This window comes from Tenrec ecaudatus, chromosome 2 (assembly GCF_050624435.1).
Source record: "Tenrec ecaudatus isolate mTenEca1 chromosome 2, mTenEca1.hap1, whole genome shotgun sequence".
NCBI classification, from domain to species: Eukaryota; Metazoa; Chordata; class Mammalia; order Afrosoricida; family Tenrecidae; genus Tenrec; species Tenrec ecaudatus.
In genome coordinates this window covers 206651682-206674224 of record NC_134531.1, presented here as the reverse complement: position 1 = coordinate 206674224, position 22543 = coordinate 206651682, and the positions used below count along the sequence as shown (strand labels likewise).

Below are 22543 nucleotides of genomic sequence, written 5' to 3'. Positions count from 1 at the left end.
TTTATGTCCAGCAAAATTGTTCAGATTCTTAAAAAGGGCCATGATCCACAGAGAACCATAATTCAAGTTTTACGATAAAATATGATGTTGGCCATTTTGAAACTTACATCCTTTAAGATGTTAATCCAGCCTGAGTTCCTGTTCATTTTCCCTTGTCTTCCTTCTTTTTCATCAGAAATGGATACGTCTGGGATCCATTAAAGATATTACACAAACTTCACTCATGCTGCAGCATTACATTTATTGCATTACTATGGTGTGTGATATTCCTGGGTAGGTTACTGGATTTGATTTTATAATATAGTGTAGGATTTTTACAACTAAATTCAAAACAAATTTGTTTGTATGGTTCCTTTCCGAGATTGCCTTTGCCAGGTTTTGACCTCAGAGTCATGTTTAGAAATAATTTTTTATTTATTTTTAATACTCTGAAATAGGTTAAATAAAACAGGAGTGGTTTGGGGTTTTTTTGTGTGTTTGTGTCTTTCATTCAAAAACTGTCAGTGCCTTTGGGGGGTGCATTTACTTTCCAGCATTTGCATTGCTCACAGGAAAGAGAATCCAATCACTTTTTTATCTCTTCTTGAGATCTTCCCCAGAAAATCATCTTTTACCTTACTAGCGTGGTGTTGCACCTAATATACTTTGGAGAAAATACCTTACTTATCTATCATTATATTGTTTACTGCTTCCTAGATTTGCATATTTCTATCTCTGCATTTCATCTGTCTTATCTTGCTAAATATTGTTATGCTTTGCTTAGATTTCAAAGAGTAAGCCCTTGGATGTATTTGTTATTCTCCTTTGGGTACATTTTGATCAAATTTTAAGATATTTCTTGAATTTTTATCACTTTATCCTTCTTAATTTACTGGTATTGCTTTTATCAGTTCCCCACCCTCATCTTCTTAAACTATATGCCTAATTTGTCTATACTGATTTCTTATATAATAACAACAGACATTTTGGCTACATATTTGCCTATGACTATAGCATCGGCCTCTCGTGTGTTTATGTGCAACATTCTCATTAAATCCTACATGTTTTTATGAGAGAGTTTTTAAGCATCCAGGTGATTTGATTTCTTTCTTTTATTTTTGCATTCTGCCTTAAGAATTCTGACTTGCCCAATTTTCTTTTTATTTTTCAATAACTTCTTTGAAGCTTACTTTAGAACTGATTTTTTTATATTCAAAAATGTTTATCCTCTATGTCCAAGTCTCTAAAACTTTTTTTAAAATCATTTTATAAAAAGTAAATAAATAAATAATCATTTTATTAGGGGCCCATCAGTCACCAGATTCTGTGCTTCTCTATGTAATCCGTTGCTCTTAACTTTCTATTGATTGCAGAATGTTTTCAGGAAGGGTATGTAGGCGGCATAGACCTGCGCCCTGCAACATCTGGGATGGTCTTCCTGGTACCCTTGTCTGAAATGCACTGAGTAGATCATCCCTTGGTCACTTTGTTTATTGTCTGTTGTGGGGGTGGGAGTGCTGTTTCATCCCAGAGCTCTGGAGTCATGGCTCCTTGGCATCTAATCTTAGGGAGGGAAAAAGCTTGCACTAGTTATTTGGAGTTCCTGATTGGTACAAACAGTTGAGCACACTGCTACTAACCTAAGGGTTGGTGTTTCAGCCCCATTCAGTGAGTCTTGAGAAGGAAGGTCTGGTGCTCTGCTTGCTAAGAGCACACTCTTGAAGACCCCAGGGTTCACGCGTGTATTCTGCACTACACAGGGACGCCGTGCACTTGTATCAACTGGACCAGTGGTTCCCCACCTTCCTCATGCCGGGACCCTTTCATGTTGTGGTGACCTCCCAACCATAACATTATATTCGTTGCTACTTCATCACTGTCATTTTGTGATGAATTCGGCGACTCCTGTGAAAGGGTCGTTCAACCCCCAAAGGGGTCGTGACCCACAGGTTGAGAACGGCTGAATGAGATGGTTACAGATTATTATTTTATTTGCTTGCTGTTGCTGTGTAGCCAATTATGTTGAAGTGTGGTGGTCTGAAACGTTCACACGTGTCTATGTCACATTCTGTGGTCAGGGATTCAGGAGTGGCCGAGCTCAGTGGTGGTTCTGGTTTGGGGTCTCAGTACAGTCAAAATATCGGCTGGGGCCATCGCCGCTTGATGGCTTGACGGGAATGATCGGATCCATGTCCAAGATGGTGCGTCCACACGGCTGTTGGCTGGAAGCTGCGGTTCCTCTCCACGGGGGCTTCTCACCGGCTGTTTGAGTGTCTTCGTGCTATAGCAATGGCTCCCTGGCTTAGCAATCCATCCAAGAGAGCGCTAGACAAAAACCTCAGCGCCTTTGATGCCCTTGCTTTGGAAGTCCCCATCATCACTTCCTCGAGTCCTTTTGTGAGAGTCCTGCGTGAGGGCCTGCAGGCCGAGCAGAGTAAGTGGAGGCATCTCAGAGGCCGCCTCTCTCCACCCAAGACGACCTTCTGTTCTAGTTGCTTCCTCTTGATCGCGCCGTTAGTTCCGGCTGCTTGGGAGCCCGTGTGCTCTTTGATCTTGAGCTCCCTGTGTTTCTCTTGTTATCTATGTAAGGTTGCCTTTCACAGGTGCTACTACTTTTCGCTTTCTTTCCTTGAGTGGCCACTGTACACATTTGTTTGATCATTTCTAGGATCCGATCTCTATTTTACCAATATTTTGTACCATCTCCGTTACTTTATATTCTCTCTCTCTGAATTCTGAGATCATTTCTTTACCTAAGCTTCCAATTTACTGATTGCACTCCTTTAATATCCGGTCTGGTGTTCTCTGGCTTCATTTCCTTCTTCCACTAAGATCACGACACATCTGGATTCTGAAAGCACCTTCTCCTATCTCAGCAGTGTTCCCCTCTGAGGTCGCATGGGTCCCTCCCCTCTCCATCTAGTTTCTCTCCACCTGTCTCACCCACAAAGGGAGGTGGGCAGGACCCTGGGGGATGGGAAGAGAGCTGCAGACAGCTGAACACTTCCACCAGAGTACTGAGATCTGTCCCCATCTAGCCTCGCCCTCAGGGCAGCCCTGAGGGCCTGATGGGCTCTGAGACGTGCCTCCTCTCAGTCCCGGGCTGGGTGGGCGGGTCCAGCCTGGACCACCCATCACACCACATGCTGTAGGAGGGCAACAAGTCCACCGGGCTTTCTCCTTGTAGCCCCTCACTCCCAATTCCCGAGGCAACACATGCCTTCCACTTGGGGTTTTTGATAGATGTTTAGGAGAGGTGAGGGTATGTGTGTGAACAGGGTGGTGGGGAAGGTGTGGTGGATGTGGGTGGGTGTTGTACATGTGTGAGGGGAGTCTCTCTTCTATAGTCCTTCAGCCTGGTCAGTGCCAAGTCAGTCAGACCGTCGACATCTCACCCAAACCTTCTGCAGCCCCGGGTCTCTCCTTTCTGTGCCCTGATGCCCTCCGCCCAGTTGCCCTCGGAGGACCCTTCGGCCCTGTGGTCACCTCTGACCAGTGTCCCTGGTGTTTAATTCCGCCTTCTCTGCCTGTAGCACCCCTGCTCTGCAGGACAGGGATGGGCTGTGAGCATTCAGGATTCCACAACCTGCGCTCAATGTGTGTGGCCCACAGATGGAGGGGGGGGGGGAGGGTACCATGGCCTTCCTAGCCCCAGTGCTGCCAGAAGTGTGGGCCAGGGGCACGCAGCATCTGTCTCCAGTTCCTTGAGGAGTGAGGGGCAGCCCCATCCTGCTGCCCTCCCTCCTGGGGGGGAGGCTCTGCAAGGCCGGAGGGGCTCAGGCATTGTGTGTGGTGGGGATGGGGGTCTATAGTGGTCTTTCCCCCTTGCTGCAGGACGCCAGAGGGATGGGTGCTGCCAAGATGTTCCAAAGCACCTACTGTGCACTCCTGCTCTGGGGGCTCGTGGGGGTGCTCCACGCCCAGCAACAAGAAGCCATTTCTCCTGTCATCTCTGACAGACCGAATAATTGCCCAGGTACCACATGGTGGGGTGTGAAGGTCCCCGTGAGGGAAAGGGTTGCAACACAGAGCACACAAGCTCAGGGAGACTGGAAGCCCTGGGGTGGGGGGTGGGGATGCAGAGCCCTGGACCAGCCCCATGCATGGAACCATGGGAGCTGCTCTAAGCATGCTGAGCCCCCACCACAGCTCACCACCCCACCGCCACCCCACTCTCTCACACACACACGGCATGATACATCTTCCCCATCTCTAGAGGTCAGCTTCACCTTTCAGGATCCTCCGTGGTGGGCCATGACCCTGCCCTGTGCCTCACACCGGGCATCAGTGTTGAAACTGTAGACCCTCCTCCCTAGTGGACTGTGATGATATCCTGCCGCCCGCCTCCCCCCACCCCAGAAAAGACCGACTGCCCCATCAATGTGTACTTCGTGCTGGACACTTCGGAGAGCGTCACCATGCAGTCGCCCACAGACAGCCTGCTCTACCACATGCAGCAGTTCGTGCCGCAGCTCATCAGCCAGCTGCAGGATAGCTTCTACCTGGACCAGGTGGCCCTGAGCTGGCGTTACGGCGGCCTGCACTTCTCCGACCAGGTGGAGGTGTTCAGCCCTGTGGGCAGCGACCGCGCCTCCTTCACCAGGGCGCTGCAGGGCATCCGCTCCTTCCGCCGCGGCACCTTCACTGACTGCGCGCTGGCCAACATGACGCAGGAGGTGCGGCGCTTAGGCAACAAGGACGCGGTGACCTTCGCCGTGGTCATCACTGATGGCCACGTCACCGGCAGCCCCTGTGGGGGCATCAAGATGCAGGCCGAGCGGGCTCGAGAGGCAGGCATCCGGCTCTTCGCCGTGGCCCCCAACCCCAACCTGAACGAGCAGGGTCTGCGGGACATCGCCAGCTCGCCGTACGAGCTGTACCGCAGCAACTATGGCACCATGCGCCCGGGCACCACTGACATCGACGAGGACACCATCAACCGCATCATCAAGGTCATGGTGAGCTGCCAAGGGCAGGGGACCGTCCAGGGCCACCGCCTCCTCCCAGCCTCTGTTTGCCCCCTCCATCAGGGAGGAAGCCCGAGGAGGTGAACTCAGGGGCTCATCCACCCCCATGTCCTGTGGCCCCACTGGACACAAGAACGCTGGAGGAGTCTCGGTCTTAGTCTAACCTGGCTCTTTCTGTCTTTTCTAGAAACACGAAGCTTACAGCGAGGTGAGTGGTGCTTCCTGACCTGTGTTTGCTGGCCCTGCCCTCTAGGATGTGGCCGACTGGACATCACCCCTCGTCCACAGCTTCCTAGTGGGGCGGGGGGCAGTTGTGCAAGAGCAGCAGGAGCCAAATGTGTGCTCCTTGTCGGGCTGAGGGGCTCTAGCCACAGTCAGGCTGGTTGAGGGCTCACCACAAGGAGGGTAAGTAGAGGAATGTAAAGTCACTCCCCCCGGCTGGACAGGTGAGCCAGTGTCAGGAGGAGCGCACAGCTGTCTGGGAGCACTCTTAGACCTGGGCCCCAGGCACAACCTCAGTTCCTCCAGCGGGGCCAACACCCGTGTGGGGACCAGCGCCTCCAGCCCCATGGCATTCCCCCCACCTCCCTTCAAGTCTGTATCCTGGCACTCACAGCCAGCTCACAGCCCCGGGAAGGAGACAGCTGTCTGAGGCTGATGTCCTGTCCTGGCACAGCTGTTCACAAGCACAGCCCCGTGCCTCTGTGGAAGCACACCTGGTGCACGCGTCACACTTCGTAATCCTGGTTACGCTGTTGCTCTCAATCATAATTCTGCTGGGCTTTCCACACCTGGGACAAAGAGTCTATGGTCAGGCTCCAACCCCCGTAGCTAAGAACCAAGCCCCATGCTTGCCCCTTCTGGTCCCTGTGGACAGCACCTCTCAGCATTTCCTTTATCACCAGCCAGCCTCGGCCCCCTGGGTTGCCCTCTTTGCGGTGGGGACACTCCCCAAAGCTGCTGCTCCCTCTCTATCCTCTCCTGAGACCTGAACCCTGCCCTTTGTGTGCAGCCCCCAGGCTTTGGGTGCCTGCTCCTCAATCCCAGGCAGGGCACAGTCTCGGGCCCCATGAAAGTGACAACATGGTCGGGCAACCCAGCCAGGACTAACCCCGCCCCCTCCCCCATTCAGCGCACACACTTGAGCTCCTTGCCTGGTCTCAGAGGGCATGGGAGGTAGGTGTTGTGGGTCAGCACCACCCACAGGCATCATATCCCTCTGAGACCATACTCTCCACCCCCTGCCAGCCACACCCACCAGAAGTTCAAGAAGGTCTTAGGGCAGAGTTGGGGACAGGCGCAGGTGCTACTGTGGGTATCCTCTTGGGTTACGGGAGGCACCTTCTGGGTCACTGGGGCCACAGGCCTTTGGTTTTACCTGGAGAGGCTCATCTCTTCTTAGAGCTTTGGCCCACCCCTTCTGCCTCTGACCCAATGGCAGTGAATCTCCTTCCCTACCCCTGACCCTCCTCTTGTGGCCCTGACCTGCACACACAACCCCCCCCCTCAAGATACACACTGGATAGGGGATTGCCACCCTAGTGTGTCAAGGACCCATTGGATCCTAAGACTCACTAGGCCACGAATGTCACCTGCCTTGCCCCCACACACACACCTTACGTGGGACTGTCATGCCTGTCAGACTTACCTGCTCTCACTCTGTCTTCTTCCAGTGCTACAAAGTGAGCTGTCTGGAGATCTCCGGGCCTCCTGGTCCCAAGGGTGCCCGGGGACAGAAGGTAAGATACGATGCCCAGGCTGCAGAAGATCCACCCCTTCGGGAAGGGAAGCATCTCCGCTGGTCAGTGAGCTCAGCATTTAAGGCCAGCCATACACCAGATGAGTCTCAACTCCTAACTCTGTGAGAACTAAAATTCCAGATCTAATTCCCTTTAAAGGGTATTTTTGGAAAACCAGAAATCAAGCACACCGCCATCAAGTCGATGATTCCGACTCACAGTGACCCTGTGCAGACAGCGCCAGCTTTCACCTGAGGAGCTGGTGGCCTTGAAACACTGGCATCAGCAGTCCAAGCTTGACCTACAGGGCCACGGGGCTCCTTCGTCTTTTTGTTTCCCAGGGAAAAAAATAGATGCAAAATTTTGTTTTTTCTAATTGCCGAGATATACCATTTAAGTACTCTTGGGAAGCAAGCAAGCATGTTCACAGCAGTAAGGAAAGCAGAAGAGGCCTGGCAGTCAACAGCTGTGCTTGCTAGTTGATACCATGCACCCACTTTCCTAGTGTGTTAACTCGATTTCAGAGTTTGGTTTAAATGGTCCTGCATTTACTTGTCAATAGCAGTATATAAAATAAGTCCTCCCAGTATATAAAATGAGTCACTTCAGCACTCCATGTGCGTCAGAGACGGTTAAGAAAGACCCTAAAAACACTGCCATCAAGCCGGTTCCAACTGGTCAAGACCCTGCACAGGGTTTCCGAGGCTGTGATTCTATAAGGGAACAGAGAGCCTCTGTGTCAGGCTGCCAAGCAGACTTCCTCTGCAGTGACCAGCCACCACCTCAATCCCGGCAATGAATATGCCCCAAGGCGCAGCTTTGGCTGCACACGGCAGTGTAGTGACCTAATGGGGGTGTTTAGATGTTTCTGGGCAGTCATTGGAAGCTGCCACAGGGGTGACTGCAGCTGGATTTGAAGGCCAGCGAAGGTGACCGTGACTGCAGTACACACCACTTAACCCTGTTCCTGCTGTCTGTTTGTAGGGCGCCAAAGGCAATATGGGTGAGCCAGGAGAGCCTGGACAAAAGGGACATCAGGTGAGTGAACCCTCGACTAGCCCCCTACACACACACACACACACACACACACACACGCACGCACACATCCTCACCACTTCATCAATCCCCACCCTGTCCTGTCAGTGCCAGCACCCCAGGGCTGGACTGATTGCCGCCACTCTGTGTGCTTCTTCCACAGGGAGATCCAGGCATCGAAGGTCCCATTGGATTCCCAGGACCAAAGGCAAGTTATGGTCTGCCCCACCTGGGGACTGGAGACAAATCAAGGGTGTCCGGGTTCTGGGGTCAAGGGGTCAGGAGTCGCTGACACAGGAAGGTTTAGTATGGAACTCATGGGACCCAGAAGCAGGCTTGCACCCCAAGTCCTTGTCCTTATAAAGACCCCCAGTGTTTTAAGTCACAAGTATCTCTTGCCCAGTCTACAGCCCCCCCAGCCCCGCTCTGCCAAGGAATTTAAGCATCATGATGCATGCTATCCCCAAACTGGGCCCCCCACCTAACCCCACATCCGTCTCCCCTGAGTCTGATGACCCCAATCCCTGGGCTGTCACACACTCTTCCCTCCAGGGAAGTCTTCCAGCATCTTAGGAGCACCCAACCTCCCACTCTCTTGCCCTCGGCCTGCTGTCCCTTCCTTGTCTGCATCCCTGCCCTGTCAGGTCTCTCACCAGCAAACCTCCGTCTAACGGCCCTTCCTTCCTTCCTTCTCAGGGAGTTCCTGGCTTCAAAGGAGAGAAGGTGAGGTTCTGATTTGGAACGCCCCGAGAATGAAGCCTCAGCCGCAGCTCACCCCCAAAGCCCTGCCGCACGTCCTGCGGGGGACAGGCTGGGCCTTCTCCTGGAGATGATTTTGTCCTGGGGACAGTCCCGGCCTCTCACTTGACCCCAGCCTCATAGACACCAGCAACAGTGTCTGCGGCTGAAGGTACCAGCTGCTAACCTGACTGTCCTTCCCCACAGGGCGAATTTGGAGCCGACGGCCGGAAGGTAAGCAGCTGGGCCAGGTGGACACCTACCTTCCTGCGGCTTCAGGAACTCACCATCGGAGCTGATGTAGTCCTTCTTCCTTTTCCTATCTAGGGGGCGTCCGGTCTGGCTGGCAAGAACGGGACCGATGGACAAAAGGTAACTGAGTCGCGTGCTTTGCCCTGGGACTGGCACTGATTTGGGCTGCCCAGTGTGGGGTCAAGGGTTTCCAATGTTGCAGGACAGAACAGAGCAGGGGTACAGCTCACACGGGCCTCATGAGGTCTGCGTAGCCCTCTCCTGCGAGGCCTCCTCAAGCTCCCAGCATGTCCTTTCCCAGGGGGAGATCACTGGGTGCTGCAGGCCACGCCCACTCGAGCCTGCTGGACCTGGGGTCCCCATCTTCTCCTGCACAGCATGTGCTGGCAAAATAACGTGGCAAGGGTGAAGTGGGTCTCAGCGCCTGCAAACCAGGTCTGGACCCACCAGTGTCTGCACCTGCCCTGCAGGTGACTCTGATCAAGCCTAGACCTGGGAGCTCACACGTACACACGTTGACATATACATGTGCGCTTGCACACACACTCACATACATGAGGAATTTGCCATTCACACACACCCAGGGATGAAACCTAGCGGTTCACACACTTACACAGGCCCAACTTTGCATGCGCGCATAGGCGGGGGAGGGGCACTTCTGACTCCTATCTGCTGGCAGCGTCCTGGGGGCTGGCTCTGGCCCTCACAGTCACCACCAAGGCAGTTGAGGCTCAGAAGGCACGTTCGAGCGGCTTTGGGTGCCCTTGAAGACAGCCCATAAGCAGGTTCTGCGGCGCTGGCGTTAACCGTGCTGGTTGGCACTGCTGTCACCAGCACACAGGGGTCATCGCGGTCATCCTTGACCCCTCTGCTGCTCCCTCTTCTCTTTCCAGGGCAAGCTAGGGCGCATCGGGCCTCCAGGCTGCAAAGGTGACCCCGGGAACCGGGTAAGTGCGTCTCTGCATTCCACATGGGCTTGAGCCCTGGGAACTCGGTAGGGGCTGGTGACTCAGGAGATGCCAGGCCACCAGTGGGTGCTGATAGCCAGTCCATGCTTGACGAGGTAGCTGAGGGAGTCCAGTGTCACTCACACTTGAGCATGTCCTGAGTGGACCCAGCACCTTCCTACTGACCTGCCAGTACCGGGCCAGCATCCACCGGGAGCTAAAAGCAGGGACAGGCCCGTTCTTCCCTGGGCACCAGCTGCCCTGCTCAAATTAGGGGGCGGGGGGCTGCTTCTGAGATGTTGGTGCCCTTCTCCAGAGCAAACATCCTTTGAGCTGGGCTTGCACCTCTTGAGACCCAAGACCTTCTGCTGGCCCCTGAAGAAGCTCCCTGAGGCTGGGCCTGGCTGCCTGGGAGGGATGGGGCCTCAGAGGCTGAGCTCACAGTGGACAGGGGTGCCCCTGGGACCTGGCAGTGGAATGCTTGTTGCCCTTCCTATGCCTTCAGCTGACCTCACCCACAGGAAGAACTCCCCAGGGCCAGGCCACTCTGCCAGGCCCTGGGCTCACCTCTCACCCCTTCTTCCCAGGGCTCCGATGGCTACCCAGGAGACGCAGGCAACCCAGGGGAGCCTGGAGACCAAGGTGCCAAGGTGCGTGTCTGCTCTGCGAAGGCGCCGCTGCTCCAGGGCTTGGGGAGGGACACAGTGAGGCTGAGATGCCCACCAAGAAGCCTGCCCTTGTGGGCTTTGGGGGCCCTGCCCAGCACTTCACTGGCTTCCATGCCATTTAGAGGACAGTGGTCCTAGCATGATCACCGACAGCCATAGACCGCCCTCCTGCCCAAGCCTCCCAGAGGCTGCCTGCAGGGCCCCACCCTTGCCTGCATAGATACCTGCCCTGTCACTTCTCCCTGGCTGCCCAGGGACACTCAGGAGAAATGGAAGGCATCCATCTTCGCCATGGCCAGTGGCCTCAGCAGGAGGAGACTCAACCCCCAGACTACTCCCTCTACCTCCTCCCCACTCCCACCCTCCTTGAATCTTGGGGCTTCTACCTAGGGTCCAGGGCTGACTGGCTCAGTTACTCACTTGGGGTGGGAAGGGAGAGGGGCTGAGCCTGTGCCATGACGCTGGAGCAGGCTCTCCTGGGCAGCCCTGGTCATCCTGGGAACCCTGGACATGAAGGGCGGCCCGGGCTGCAGCCCCACCCTGCATCCTCCGTACTGGTGCCCTGCTGAGGGGACCTGCAGCTGATGTCTCCAAATCCTTCCAGGGGGACGCCGGCCGCCCAGGACGCAGAGGGCCCCCGGGCGACAGCGGGGCCAAAGGCAGCAAGGCAAGTCCCTCCAGCCCTGCCCACAGGAGTGGGAAGGCCTCACAGTCCCTGGGACAGGACTGGGGGGCTCCCACAAGCAAGAGAAGCCGCACTCCGGAGGCTGAGCTGCCCCCCTCTCTCTGCAGGGATATCAAGGCAACAATGGCGCCCCAGGGAGTCCCGGTGTGAAAGGAGGCAAGGGCGGACCCGGGCCCCGTGGGCCCAAAGGCGAGCCTGTGAGTTCCCCACTGGTGGACACGTGGGGAAGGGCTCCTGGGTGGTCCCAGGGTCCAGGGTAGAAGGGCCCAAGTCTCCTTCGCCCCTTCTGGACCACGCTCAAGGCTGCTCCCAGCCTGCCTTTCTCCTGCCCCTGCACCCACATTTGCACCCACATTGCCTCTGAGGCCGAACTGCCTGGCACAAGGCCAAGCTGGTGCAACAGAGCCTGTGTACAGGGTCCTGAGGGCCCGCAGCCTCACCTCTGTTCTTTCTGCAGGGACGCAGAGGCGACCCCGGAATCAAAGGCAGCCCTGGGAATGATGGCCCCAAGGGGGAGAAGGTGAGCCCAGAGGATGTGCTGGGTGCCGGCCACCAGGGCCAGCCTCACCGCCATGATCCTGATGGGCGGGATCTGGATCTTTGGACCAAAGAGACTCCCAGGACCTCCTGTTGCGGGGGGGATGTGCTCCCCAAGGGTCTGGGAAAGCAAGAAGTTGACAAGCAAGACCTTAACCTGAGCTTCCTTGTGAAGGCCGCTCTGTTACCCACCCCACGGATGCCACGCCCAGCTGTGGGAGCTGCCCACTGCCCCACTGCAGGGGCCTGCAGACACGCACACAGTGAGGGCAACCCCGAGCTGGCGCGGAGTCTTCCTTTGCAAGGAGTTAATGTGGGCACGCCCCAGCACACCCAACCTCTCAGGTGGGAGGGGCCCAGGCCTGAGACCTTGCTAGGACCTCACTGGACCTCTCTCTTCACAGGGGGACCCTGGTCCCGAGGGGCCCCGGGGCCTGGCCGGAGAGGTCGGAAACAAAGGCGCCAAGGTGAGCAGGGTGCAGGGCAGGGGCCAGATGTCACCAATGGATTTAAAGTCCACTTCCCTGCTGGGGAATGGCCGCCTGAGTCAGCCCTCCCTCCACTTACCCCTTCCCCATCCTCATCTCCCTCAGCAGGGTGAAGGGCTGAGACACAGCCCTAGAGGTGGGGCCAGTGGGACTCATCACAGACCCCACCCCTCCATCCACCCCAAGCTCCACCACTGCCCCCTGCCTGCCATGCAGCCTCATGTCCGTGGTGAAACCCTGGCTTTGAGGGCCTCTAAGCAGCCCAGTCTTTACAGCCTGGATTCCTTTTGTTTCAGGGAGACCGGGGCCTGCCTGGACCCAGAGGCCCTCAGGGGGCTCTCGGTGAGCCTGGGAAGCAGGTGAGTGCAGGCCTTCCTGGAGGGCCTCAGGAGCCACCCCCAGCTGCCCTCTCCAGGACACACACTCTGTAGTGCCCCTTCTCTGGGCAGGACAAGTGGCTTTAGGTCATTGTCCCCACGGCCATGCTCAGGCATCAGGAAGAGGAGTCCACAGCCCTGGAAGCCAGACCGGCCTCTCCTTGTGGTCATGTCAAGCCCCAGGCTCCCAGCACCCTCTGCTATTGAAGACAGAAACCGGCAGCTTTCCCCATCTCCCTACCAGCCCAGCACCCTCACCCCACACCTGCTGTGCTGATGGGCCAGGGCAGATGGGCAGGGACAGTGAAGCTGAAGGTCTCAGTGCATGCAGGAGAAGAACCAGTCAGTGTTGTCCAGTGGTCAGAGCTGACCATCCCTATGAGTGGACATGGGTCACAAATGTCCTGTGACCCCCTAGGTGGGCGTCAGTCCCTGGTGGTACCAGCTCCTCACTTTATCCTCTGCCCCCAGGGATCACGAGGAGACCCTGGTGATGCAGGGCCACGTGGGGATTCAGGACCACCCGGCCCCAAGGTAGGGGGCTCCCTCTTTCCACCCCTGCCTGGGGGTAGTGGCATGGGAGGAAGGCAATTGGGGGGTCTAGCCTTGGATTGGGGCCCCTGAATCTTGGGTTCTCCATTCTAAAGGCAATTGGGGGGTCTAACCTTGGATTGGGGGCCCTGAATCTTGGGTTCTCCATTCTAGAGCTTTTGCATTGACCCTAATGAAGTGGGGGGCGGGGTCACATCTTTCCCAAGAGAGTAGCGCTCCCGGGGAGGCCTGAGGACCTGAGCTCTTACCAGTCTGACCCCATGTCTTCCATTTCTCTTTGACTCTTGACCCTTCTTCCAGGGAGACCCCGGCAGGCCCGGATTCAGCTACCCAGGACCCCGAGGAACACCTGTAAGTCCTAGGGACCCCAGGGTGTGTGAGCATTGTGGTGGGTGACCTGCAGTTCTCACTGAGGACCTGAGCTCTTGCTGGCCTCTCTGTGCCAGGCCTCCCTGCCACCCAGGACAGGGAAAGGGCAGGCAGGTCCTGCCAGCAGTCAGGGAGATGCCGTGAGGTCAATGGCAGGTTGAGCTTCCTTCCCCCGCCCCCCCAACCCGGGAACATGTCTCCATGAGGCTTTAGCCCAGAGGCTTGAGCTATTTTGATAAGCAATAGGTGCTGATAGGCAAGACCATAGAGATAGGAGAGGTACTGGAGAAAACCCCCATCCATCGGCGTCCTGCCCTGGTCAGGTCTGGACACGGCAGCAGCACTACTTTGGGTTCTGGGGCCGAGTTATCCTGACACGTGTTTGCTTCACAGGGAGACAAAGGGGAGCCTGGCCCACGTGGCCCCGAGGTAGGTACCCCTCTGTCCTCCAGGACCGACCACCATGAGCTGACCTTGTCTATTGTGATCGGGACTGAAACCATGCCGGGGTGGGGAGTGGGAGGGTGCGTTGGGTCTTCCTTTGTCATTGTGCCTGACCAAACATGCTGACACCGTGCCCTGTCCCACACTGCCCCATGAATGACGCTTGTGTCCTGTGTCCCAGGGAGGCCGAGGAGACTTTGGCGTGAAAGGAGACCCCGGGAGGAAAGGCGAGAAGGGCGAGCCTGTGAGTACCTGGTCAGGACTTGGGGAGGGGCTGCTCCCTCGGCTGAATATATCAGAGGGCCCTCCTGGGGGATGGCAGGGTGAGCTAGCTCCAAGCACCCCCACACATGCTCCTCACCTCTGGGAGAGGACAATAGAGAGCAGCCCTCCTTCCTCACCAAGTTCCCACCCTCAGCCCCAGCATCACTCCTTAAAGCAGATGCTCATTAGCAGGGGCCAGGCCTGTGTCCTCTGTGCTTCTAGCATGGAGCCAGGCATAGGGCAGGCACCCAACAAGGTTTAGAGAGTGAATGAATGACTGAATGGGTAAGAGAGAAAGTTGAGGACACTGGATAGTGTTTGACAGGAGAATGTTGGATAAGGTGGTGGGTGGATAAATAGGTGAGTGAATGGGTAGGTGGATGGATGGATGGGTAGATGAGCCTATGGATGCATAAGTGGGTTTATGGATGAGTGAGTAAGTGGTGTGTGGAGGAAGGGTGGGTAGGTCTGTGTGTGGCTGGATATATGAGTGGGTGGGTGCATGGATGGATGGATGGATGGATGAGTGGGTGGATGAACGGGTGGGTGGATAGATGAACCAATGGATGGATGGGTGGGATTAGGGGTGAGTGAGTAGGTGGTGTGTGGACGGGTGAGTAGGTGGTAGGTGGAGGAAGGCTGTGGCTGTAGGTCTGTGGGTGGTTAGAGTTATGGGGGGGCGGAGACAGGGTTGAGAAGAGCCCTGGGCTCAGAGTGAGTTACTTTGGCCACTGTCTTTCTGAGTTGGTGTGTGAACTCTGTTGAACTCCACTTACTGAGGTGTCCTTTCCCTTCTCAGGCCGATCCTGGGCCCCCTGGTGAGCCAGGCCCTAGGGGACAAAAAGGAGCCCCGGGACCAGAGGTAGGTCTGCCCGCTGGGGGAAGGACATCACACCAGGCAGCTGTGTGGAGGACTAGCAGCCCTGCGGCCCCGAGTCAGGCTGCACCCAGCCTCCACTCTGACAGTTCTCTCCTTGCTCCTCCAGGGTATGCCTGGCCCCCCCGGGGACCCTGGTCTCACGGTAAGTGTCACATCCAGGGTGGCATCAGCATGTTGCTTTGGCAGCTCCCTCCTGCCTTCTAAACTCCAGAAGGCTGGATGTAGGATGTAGAGGCTAGCTCTGCGGGTGCAGGGGGATCTGCACGGGTGCAGGGGTAAGGTCAGCGGGTGCAAGGGGAGCTCAGGCAGTGCAGGGGTGCGCCCATCAGGTGCAGAGAGAGCTCAGTATGTGCAGGAAGATTTCCACAGATGCAGGGGTGAGATCAGTGGGTGCAGGGATAAGGTCAGTGGGCACAGGGCATTGCTAAGTCTTCCTCCCACACACTACACGCTGCTTGCCAACCCCTCTGCTGTGCCATGAACTCCACATTCAGCAATGCCTTTATAAGGTCTGCCCATCCAGCTGTGCGTTCCCAGAGCCTGGGACACAGGAGGCCCGGCCCCTGGGCTGACCTCAGCCTCCTGTTACAGGAGTGTGACGTCATGACCTACGTGAGAGAGACATGCGGGTGCTGTGGTAAGTCTCCACCTGCTGTCACCCCCAGGAAGCCGTCCCACTGGGGGTGCCCCGGAAAGCCCAGGTTCTGCCTACCAGTGACTCCCAGGACGAGGAGGAGAAGGCAGTGTGCTCCCGGGGTGGCAGGCCCTCTGCCCCAAGTTCCCATCTCCTTGGCCCTCCTCCACGCACAGCCCTGAAGCCCCGGGGACAGGACAGGGTCCTTCCTGCCCTCAGTCGTAAGCATGCCCCCACCCAGACTGACCCCCACCTGCCCGCCGCCCCGTCCACACAGACTGTGAGAAGCGGTGCGGTGCCCTGGACGTGGTGTTCGTCATCGACAGCTCCGAGAGCATCGGCTACACCAACTTCACGCTGGAGAAGAACTTCGTCATCAATGTGGTCAACAGGCTGGGTGCCATCGCCAAAGACCCCAAGTCGGAGACAGGTGGGAGCTCCTCCACTGCAGGGGCAGGGCGGGGCGGCGCGGGTGGGAGGGCCTGGGCTTTGGCACTCAGGAAGACCCCAAGGGGCCTGGGTCACCGGGAGCTAGAACAACAGAAACTCAAAACAGTGGCCACCTAATGCAAGAGTCTGGTGCTTGGCTGGGCGCCCTGGAAAGAGCCACCGGGGGCGCTGTGTCTGTGGGGCAGTGCCAGCACCGACCCGGCCCCACTCTGCGGCCTGCAGGCACACGTGTGGGCGTGGTGCAGTACAGCCACGAGGGCACCTTCGAGGCCATCCAGCTGGACGACAAGCGCATCGACTCGCTGTCCAGCTTCAAGGAGGCCGTCAAGAACCTCGAGTGGATCGCCGGCGGCACCTGGACGCCCTCGGCCCTCAAGTTCACCTACAACAAGCTCATCAAGGAGAGCCGGCGGCAGAAGACGCGCGTGTTCGCCGTGGTCATCACGGACGGGCGCCACGACCCGCGGGACGACGACCTGAACCTGCCGGCGCTGTGCAGGAATGATGACGTCACTGTCACGGCCATCGGCATCGGCGACATGTTCAACGAGCGTCACGAGAGCGAGAACCTCAACTCTATCGCCTGCAACAACCCCCGGCAGGTGCGCAACATGACGCTCTTCTCCGAGCTGGTGGCCGAGCGATTCATCGACGACATGGAGGACATCCTGTGCCCGGGTGAGGGCCTCTGGCCACTAGGAGCAACGGGGCCGTGGGGGGTGGGGCTGGGCGGAGAGACAGGGTCTCCATCTCCACCTCCTGGAGCCACTGCCACCAGGTGGACCCAGTGGGTGCTCTGGAGAGCAGTTTAGGAGGCAGGGTGCCCCATTCAGCGCATGGGTTCTGGGGGGAGGGCCTTGTGTGCTGGTCTCCCCATCCCTCTTCTTCTCCCCGGTGTTTGACTCAGCTTGCTCTCCATTTGGATGGCTCGGTGATTGGTTGGCTAGGTGTAAGGCTACATCCCACTCAGCGGTAAATGACCTCATCGCATAAGTAAAGAAAGAAAAAAAAAACATTTCCAAAGAGGATTGTGCCCGCAGGTACACAGGCCAGGAATTCCACACAACTGTGGGGGAGAGGTTCCAGGCCTCCTGTCACTGGCCATGGGGTCACCCCTGGGATCACACCATGCTCATCTGAGTGAAGGGAGGGAAGGGCATGCATTGGGCCCAGGCTGGGGGTGGGCCCCAGCAGCCACAGATGGGGCAGAAGCCAGTCTCACCCAGAGGCCCATGTCTGAATGTCTTGGTGCTGCCTGAGGGCCCCCCAAGTGTGGGAGAGACGCTTCTGAGCACAGACATTTATAGTCTCACCATCTGGGGGCCTGGGAATCCACGGCCAGGGTGTTGGCTGTCCAGTGGACACCTTCTGACAGCTCCGGGCAGGCAGGGTGGCCCCGTGCTGGTCCCCTGCCTCTGGCAGAAGGAGCTCTGATCAGGGGCACTCCTTTGCTGTGGGGTGCTGGGGTCCTCGTGTGACTGTCTCCTTGTCTGCCCTCCTCTTTGCCAAAACACCAGTCACATGGGTAAGGGCTCACTGTACTTCACTTGCAAGGAAACACCGCCTCTCCCCACATGACAACCCATTCACAGGGGGCAGCACTGCCCTGTATAGTTTTGGAGGGAGCCAGCCCCTGCTCTGAGGGCTAAGGGTCAACACCACATGGGGCACAGCGGAGACTGACCAGACCCCTTGGCCTGTCTTCTTCTTTTGCAGACCCCCAGATTGTGTGCCCTGAACTTCCCTGCCAAACAGGTAATACGGAGAGCCCCACCCCCCCCCACCCCCCACCATCCCCATTTGACAGCATGGATGTAGATGAGAGACTCAGGATCGGGGCAGAGGGGCCTATGCTGGGAACCCTGGGCAGTGCTGGCTGGGGGGGCTTCTCTTTAGTGAGGCAGCACTGAAATTCACATCACATGGGTGGTGTCACCCCATGACCAGAGCACAGCCTTGGCCTTGGGCTCAGAAAAGAGAGGACTGGGGGGAAGGGGGCAGTGTCCGGGGCATGGGGATCGTGCCATGAGCCCCTGTGACCCGGGAGCTGGCCTCACTCAACTGATTCATGGAGGGTGAGTAGCCCAGGGGTTGCCCTTGGCTCTCAGTCACTGGCATCCAGGGCTTGGCTGTCCCAAACAGGGCCCGGTCTTGCCCACCGCTCAAAGGGACAGGCCGGGCAGGCCAGCAGTGGGGAAACTGGTCAGGGCCTGGCACCTCCTCAGGTGGCCCCCAGGCTGGGCAGTGCTGGGGCCTGTCGTGGGGGAGCGTGGACTCGTTAAACCAAATTTAACCAAATGCACGAGCCTCCAGGAGGCAAAGCTGCAGCCAGCCCGCAGCTGTAGGCTGAGTGTTGCTTCCTAACTGACCCACCGCTGCCCTGCTGCTGTGCATGGCCACTGCTGCTCACCCGCCCTCGGGGCAGGCACTGGATCGAGGGAGCATGTCCCTAGTTAGTGTACTTGGGGTAAGAGTGAGGGAGCGCTGGGGTGCACGGTCTGCCAAGGAGTCGGGAGGTGTGAGGCCTCAGACAGGCGGGGCAGGTATATGCGGGGCTGGTGAGGTGTCATGAGACCCGCTGAAGAGATGGGGGCTGGTCAGGTGTTGGGCAGGCTGGTCAGCTGCCGGCTGGCGGTGAGTCAAGAGAGCGGGCTGCTGGCAATGGAATGGGGCACTGATGTGATGGGGACCTAATAAGGTTGGGGTTGATAATAGGTCAGGAGCTTGGCCAAGGATTAGGAAGACCTGGTGAGGTGATGGGGACCCTGCGGAAGGGCTGGGGCTACTGAGTCATCAGGGTGGCTGGAGGCAGTCAGGAGCCCCTGAGGGTTCAAGTGACTGTCCAGTTGAGGAGCTCTGTGGCCCCCCAGGCCTAAGGGAAAGGAGTAGGCATTGCTTATACACTTGTTGATTTCCGTGGTGACAGCTGTGCAGTGCCCGGGGGCGGGCAGAGAGTCACAGGAGATAGAAGCTCCGAAGGGATCAGGAGCTAAGCCTCCCCCTCTTGGCAAACCCTTCCCCCACTCTCCGGGACCCCTACCATCTGCCAGCCTCCTTGCTGGGAGGTCGGTCAGGCCTGGGTTGCTGGAGCCAGCCCCTGGAGAGGGTCAGTCCCCGTGTCCATACCTGCATCCACGTCTGCAGCCATGACCATGGCTTTGGCACCGGCTTCATCTCTGTATCTATGTCTGAGCCCAGGCAGGCTGGGTGGCCAGGTGTGCATCTCTGTCTGCTTCGGGATATGAGGCCATGACTATGCCATGTAGCTTAGCTCTCATGACACATGTGTTGTGTGTTTGTCCCAGAGGCAGACCCTGAGCATATTTACGGGCTCTGGGGATGAGAAACATACATGTCTTTCCCAAGGCTGTACCTGGAGACCAGGCCCTGGTGTCAGAGAAGTATCAGGGTACCTGGAAGATGGTGGGACTCCTGATGGACTCTCAGCACCCAGCCCAGGGTTAGTCAGGGACAGTGCACATGGTGCTCCGGGGGTCAGTTCTCATGAAGACTCCCAGCCAGTGAGTCCATGTCAACTCATAATGACCCTGGAGGGCAGGGTAGAACTGCCTCTGTGGTGTTCCAAGACTCTTTGCAGGCTTAGAAAGCCTCATCTTTCTCCGGTAGAGAGGCTAGTGGGATCGAACTGCTGACCTTACTGAACAGCCCATTGCATAACCCATTTTGAATCACCAGGGCTCCGTGACAAACAGCCAATGCCCATAAACACAGCTGCCAGGTTGTCGGCCATGGACACAGGGTCTGGGATCTGCACTTAGGGCCCAGGTCTGACCCTTTGGGGGCAGGGGGAGGGGGGATGCTGGCTGGATGGCAGTACAGAGAGCTACGGTCGAGCCCAGGATAGAGTGCACAGTGCACCTGGGTGCTGGCAGGGTGGGCTTGCTAACAGTCCAAGCAGGGAGAGACCAGCTATAGTACACTTTCAGGGACCCTCCAGAGGGTGAGCCAAGGGTCAGCATCGGGCGGTGATTGGGACAAGAAGCCGTTTCCCCCAGCACTAGAGTAGCCGGCAGTGGCTTTCTCCGAGGGAGACTCAGGCAAGCAGAGAGTGGGGTTTGGAATCGTGGCAACTGGACCTGCTGCTTCCTCCGGAGCGTCTGTCCACCTCCCCGACCCCACCCAGCTAAAGGGAGCAGCCCCTGTGCAGCTTCTCCGCCCTAAATTCCCTCCTAAGCTTCCAGACCGCCTTCTCCGTGAACATCATTTGAGTTTCACAGGACATCAATCATGGTGGCCGAGGAGGAGCAGGCAGGTAGATGGCTTTAGAGCGTGCTTTTGCAAGGGCTACGTCTGGTGTGTGTGGAGTGGCCACAGCCCTGACTTGGGGCCAAACAGCCACATACCCAGAACCATGTCGGCACCGCACCGGGACTCAGGCCAGACCCCAGACTGGGCTGATTCTGTCAGAAGCACCACATATTTGGTGTCTTCTGACCTCGCTTCTATCCCCAGCCCCCCGGGCACTTTCCTCCTGTTGCTGTCTCCCCAAACGCCCCTTCCCCATCTAGCTCTAGCCCCATACACGCCCTGGCCGCTGGGGGCGCTGCGTGTGCCCCCCCCCTCCCCCTTTCCAGCTCACTTTTCCTGGCTGAGCCTAATCCTGGTTCTCTGCCAAGAGATGCTGCCCTGAGCTCTCAGCCTGAGGAGGGCGGCCAGTGGCCGCTCACACACCCCGTGCCCTTAAACCCTTCTCTGGACGCTCCCTTGCAGATGGACGGCAGCCTAACGAGGCGCCCCAGGTCACCTTCCTCCGCACGGAAGAGGGGCCCGACACCACCTTCCCCCGGACCATCCCCCTGATCCAACAGTTGCTAAACACCACGGAGCTCACGCAGGACCCTGCTGGCTACTCCAGGCTGGTGGCCCTACTGGTCTACACTGCTGAGCGGGCCAAGTTCGCCACGGGGGGCGAGCGGCAGGACTGGATGGAGCTGTTCATAGACACCTTTAAGCTGGTGCACAGGGACATCGTGGGGGACCCCGAGACTGCACTGGCACTCTGCTGAAGCTGGGGCCACCCGCCCATGTGCAGAGATGGCCAGACTAACTTCCACCCCCACCCCCACGTCATACTAGTGTCCTGTGGCTGCCCTAACACATCTCCTACATACGGGGTAGCTAACACAGAAACATTCTTGCCCAGTCTGGAGACCAGAGATCAAAGTCAGGGTGTGGGCAGGCTGGACCCACCTCTGAGGCTCTGGGGGGAAATCCTGCCTTTTCCCTTCTAACGTCTACTGGCCCCAGGGGCTCCTTGGCTTTTTGCTGCTTCACCCCAATTTCTGCTTCTCTCATCACATGGTGTCTTCTGTCTGTGTTATCTCCCTTTTAAAAGATCACTTGTCATTGCATGCAGGGCCCAAATTAGGGATCCAAGATCATTTCCCATCTCAAGAGCTTTAGCCACATCTGCAACATCTTCCCTTCTTGTGAGGTTCCAGTCACAGGTCTAGGAATTGAGGCAGGCCTGTCTTCTGGGGGCCATTATTTGGCTGCCCAGACTCCTCCCCGAGTCTAGAAAACTGCCTGTGTATAGGACGCAGGCAAGAGAAACACAGTCTAAAGTGCCCGGCAATGTCTCGGCCCAGGATCTCATCCAGTCTCAGACACAAGCCCCCAGGGACACTGATGACCTGGCTGTGGTATTGGCCTTGACCTTCTGTGCTGGTTACATGCCGGTACAGTAGCTCAGGCTGTCTGTGAGGACAACCACAGCGATTCATTCATGTGAGGACCTAGAGACCCAGACTCTGTCCTCATACCCACAGCATCTGGATCTGCTGGTGGGCGTGGCCCAGTTCAGGAGGATTAGAGCTCCACTCCATCCTCCCTCCTACTTTCCGGGCCCTCAAGGAACCACCCAGAGACAGCACATCCCATTCCTGGGCTCACCCTCCCTTCCCCAGAGATGCCAGATTAAGTAAGACCCCCTGGGCCAAGGTCATGCCCTCTCCCCACTGCATGAGGTGGACTGGCCAGAGAGAGAGTGAAACCCTCACCACGGGGCCGGCAGCAGAAGAGACAGACAAGAGAGCCAACAAAGTCTAGCTTTAACTACAGCCTCTATGGGTTCCCCTCCCAGCACCCCTCACACACACCTCCAATGCCACCACTTCTCCCTGCACCCAGCCTGTGTCATGTCAGCATATCAGGGGAAATGCCCACAGGCCCAGGCCCAGGCCTCACACCCTGACTGGTGCCCACAGTGACCGTGGGGAAATGTTTCTCATGAGGCTGGAACTTGGGAGCCCAGCAGTGCAGAAAGAACCCGTGAGGCAGGGCGGTGTCTTAAGTCAGGCTCAGTCTTGTGATTGGAAAGTTGCTCTGGGTTGGCACCGCTACCTGAATAAGCTCATTAAAGAGTCCTGTCTGCACTCAGTGCTCCTCTTCCTGCGCCAGCTGAGAAGGGTGCTCGGGGCATGTCCTCTGACGTGATGAGTCAGTGTCAACACCCCATAAAAGCAAACAGTCATGCAAATGTGGACGCAGGCGCTGAAGCCCAGCAGGGATGGCTCGG

General features: G+C 57.3%; 1 protein-coding gene across 3 annotated transcripts in view; it reads left to right on the top strand.

Moving 5' to 3' along the window:
• COL6A2 (collagen type VI alpha 2 chain) overlaps positions 1-22543 on the top strand; it is a 29108-nt gene that overhangs the window by 4673 nt on the left and 1892 nt on the right. For 2 of the 3 annotated variants that reach the window (XM_075542187.1, XM_075542186.1), the window contains exons 2-27: positions 3814-3955; positions 4339-4937; positions 5134-5154; positions 6620-6685; positions 7670-7723; positions 7884-7928; positions 8417-8443; positions 8666-8692; positions 8786-8830; positions 9604-9657; positions 10245-10307; positions 10930-10992; positions 11118-11207; positions 11468-11530; positions 11952-12014; positions 12332-12394; positions 12884-12946; positions 13265-13315; positions 13727-13762; positions 13959-14021; positions 14841-14903; positions 15028-15063; positions 15513-15558; positions 15833-15985; positions 16228-16683; positions 17722-17760. In XM_075542187.1, coding sequence (XP_075398302.1) covers positions 3826-3955; positions 4339-4937; positions 5134-5154; positions 6620-6685; positions 7670-7723; positions 7884-7928; positions 8417-8443; positions 8666-8692; positions 8786-8830; positions 9604-9657; positions 10245-10307; positions 10930-10992; positions 11118-11207; positions 11468-11530; positions 11952-12014; positions 12332-12394; positions 12884-12946; positions 13265-13315; positions 13727-13762; positions 13959-14021; positions 14841-14903; positions 15028-15063; positions 15513-15558; positions 15833-15985; positions 16228-16683; positions 17722-17760 — 2479 coding nt within the window. In that variant the 5' untranslated portion in view covers positions 3814-3825. Of the gene's footprint in view, positions 1-3813; positions 3956-4338; positions 4938-5133; positions 5155-6619; positions 6686-7669; positions 7724-7883; positions 7929-8416; positions 8444-8665; positions 8693-8785; positions 8831-9603; positions 9658-10244; positions 10308-10929; positions 10993-11117; positions 11208-11467; positions 11531-11951; positions 12015-12331; positions 12395-12883; positions 12947-13264; positions 13316-13726; positions 13763-13958; positions 14022-14840; positions 14904-15027; positions 15064-15512; positions 15559-15832; positions 15986-16227; positions 16684-17721; positions 17761-20736; positions 22401-22543 lie in introns of those variants that run through there. The other variant, XM_075542188.1, reaches the window with a different exon arrangement.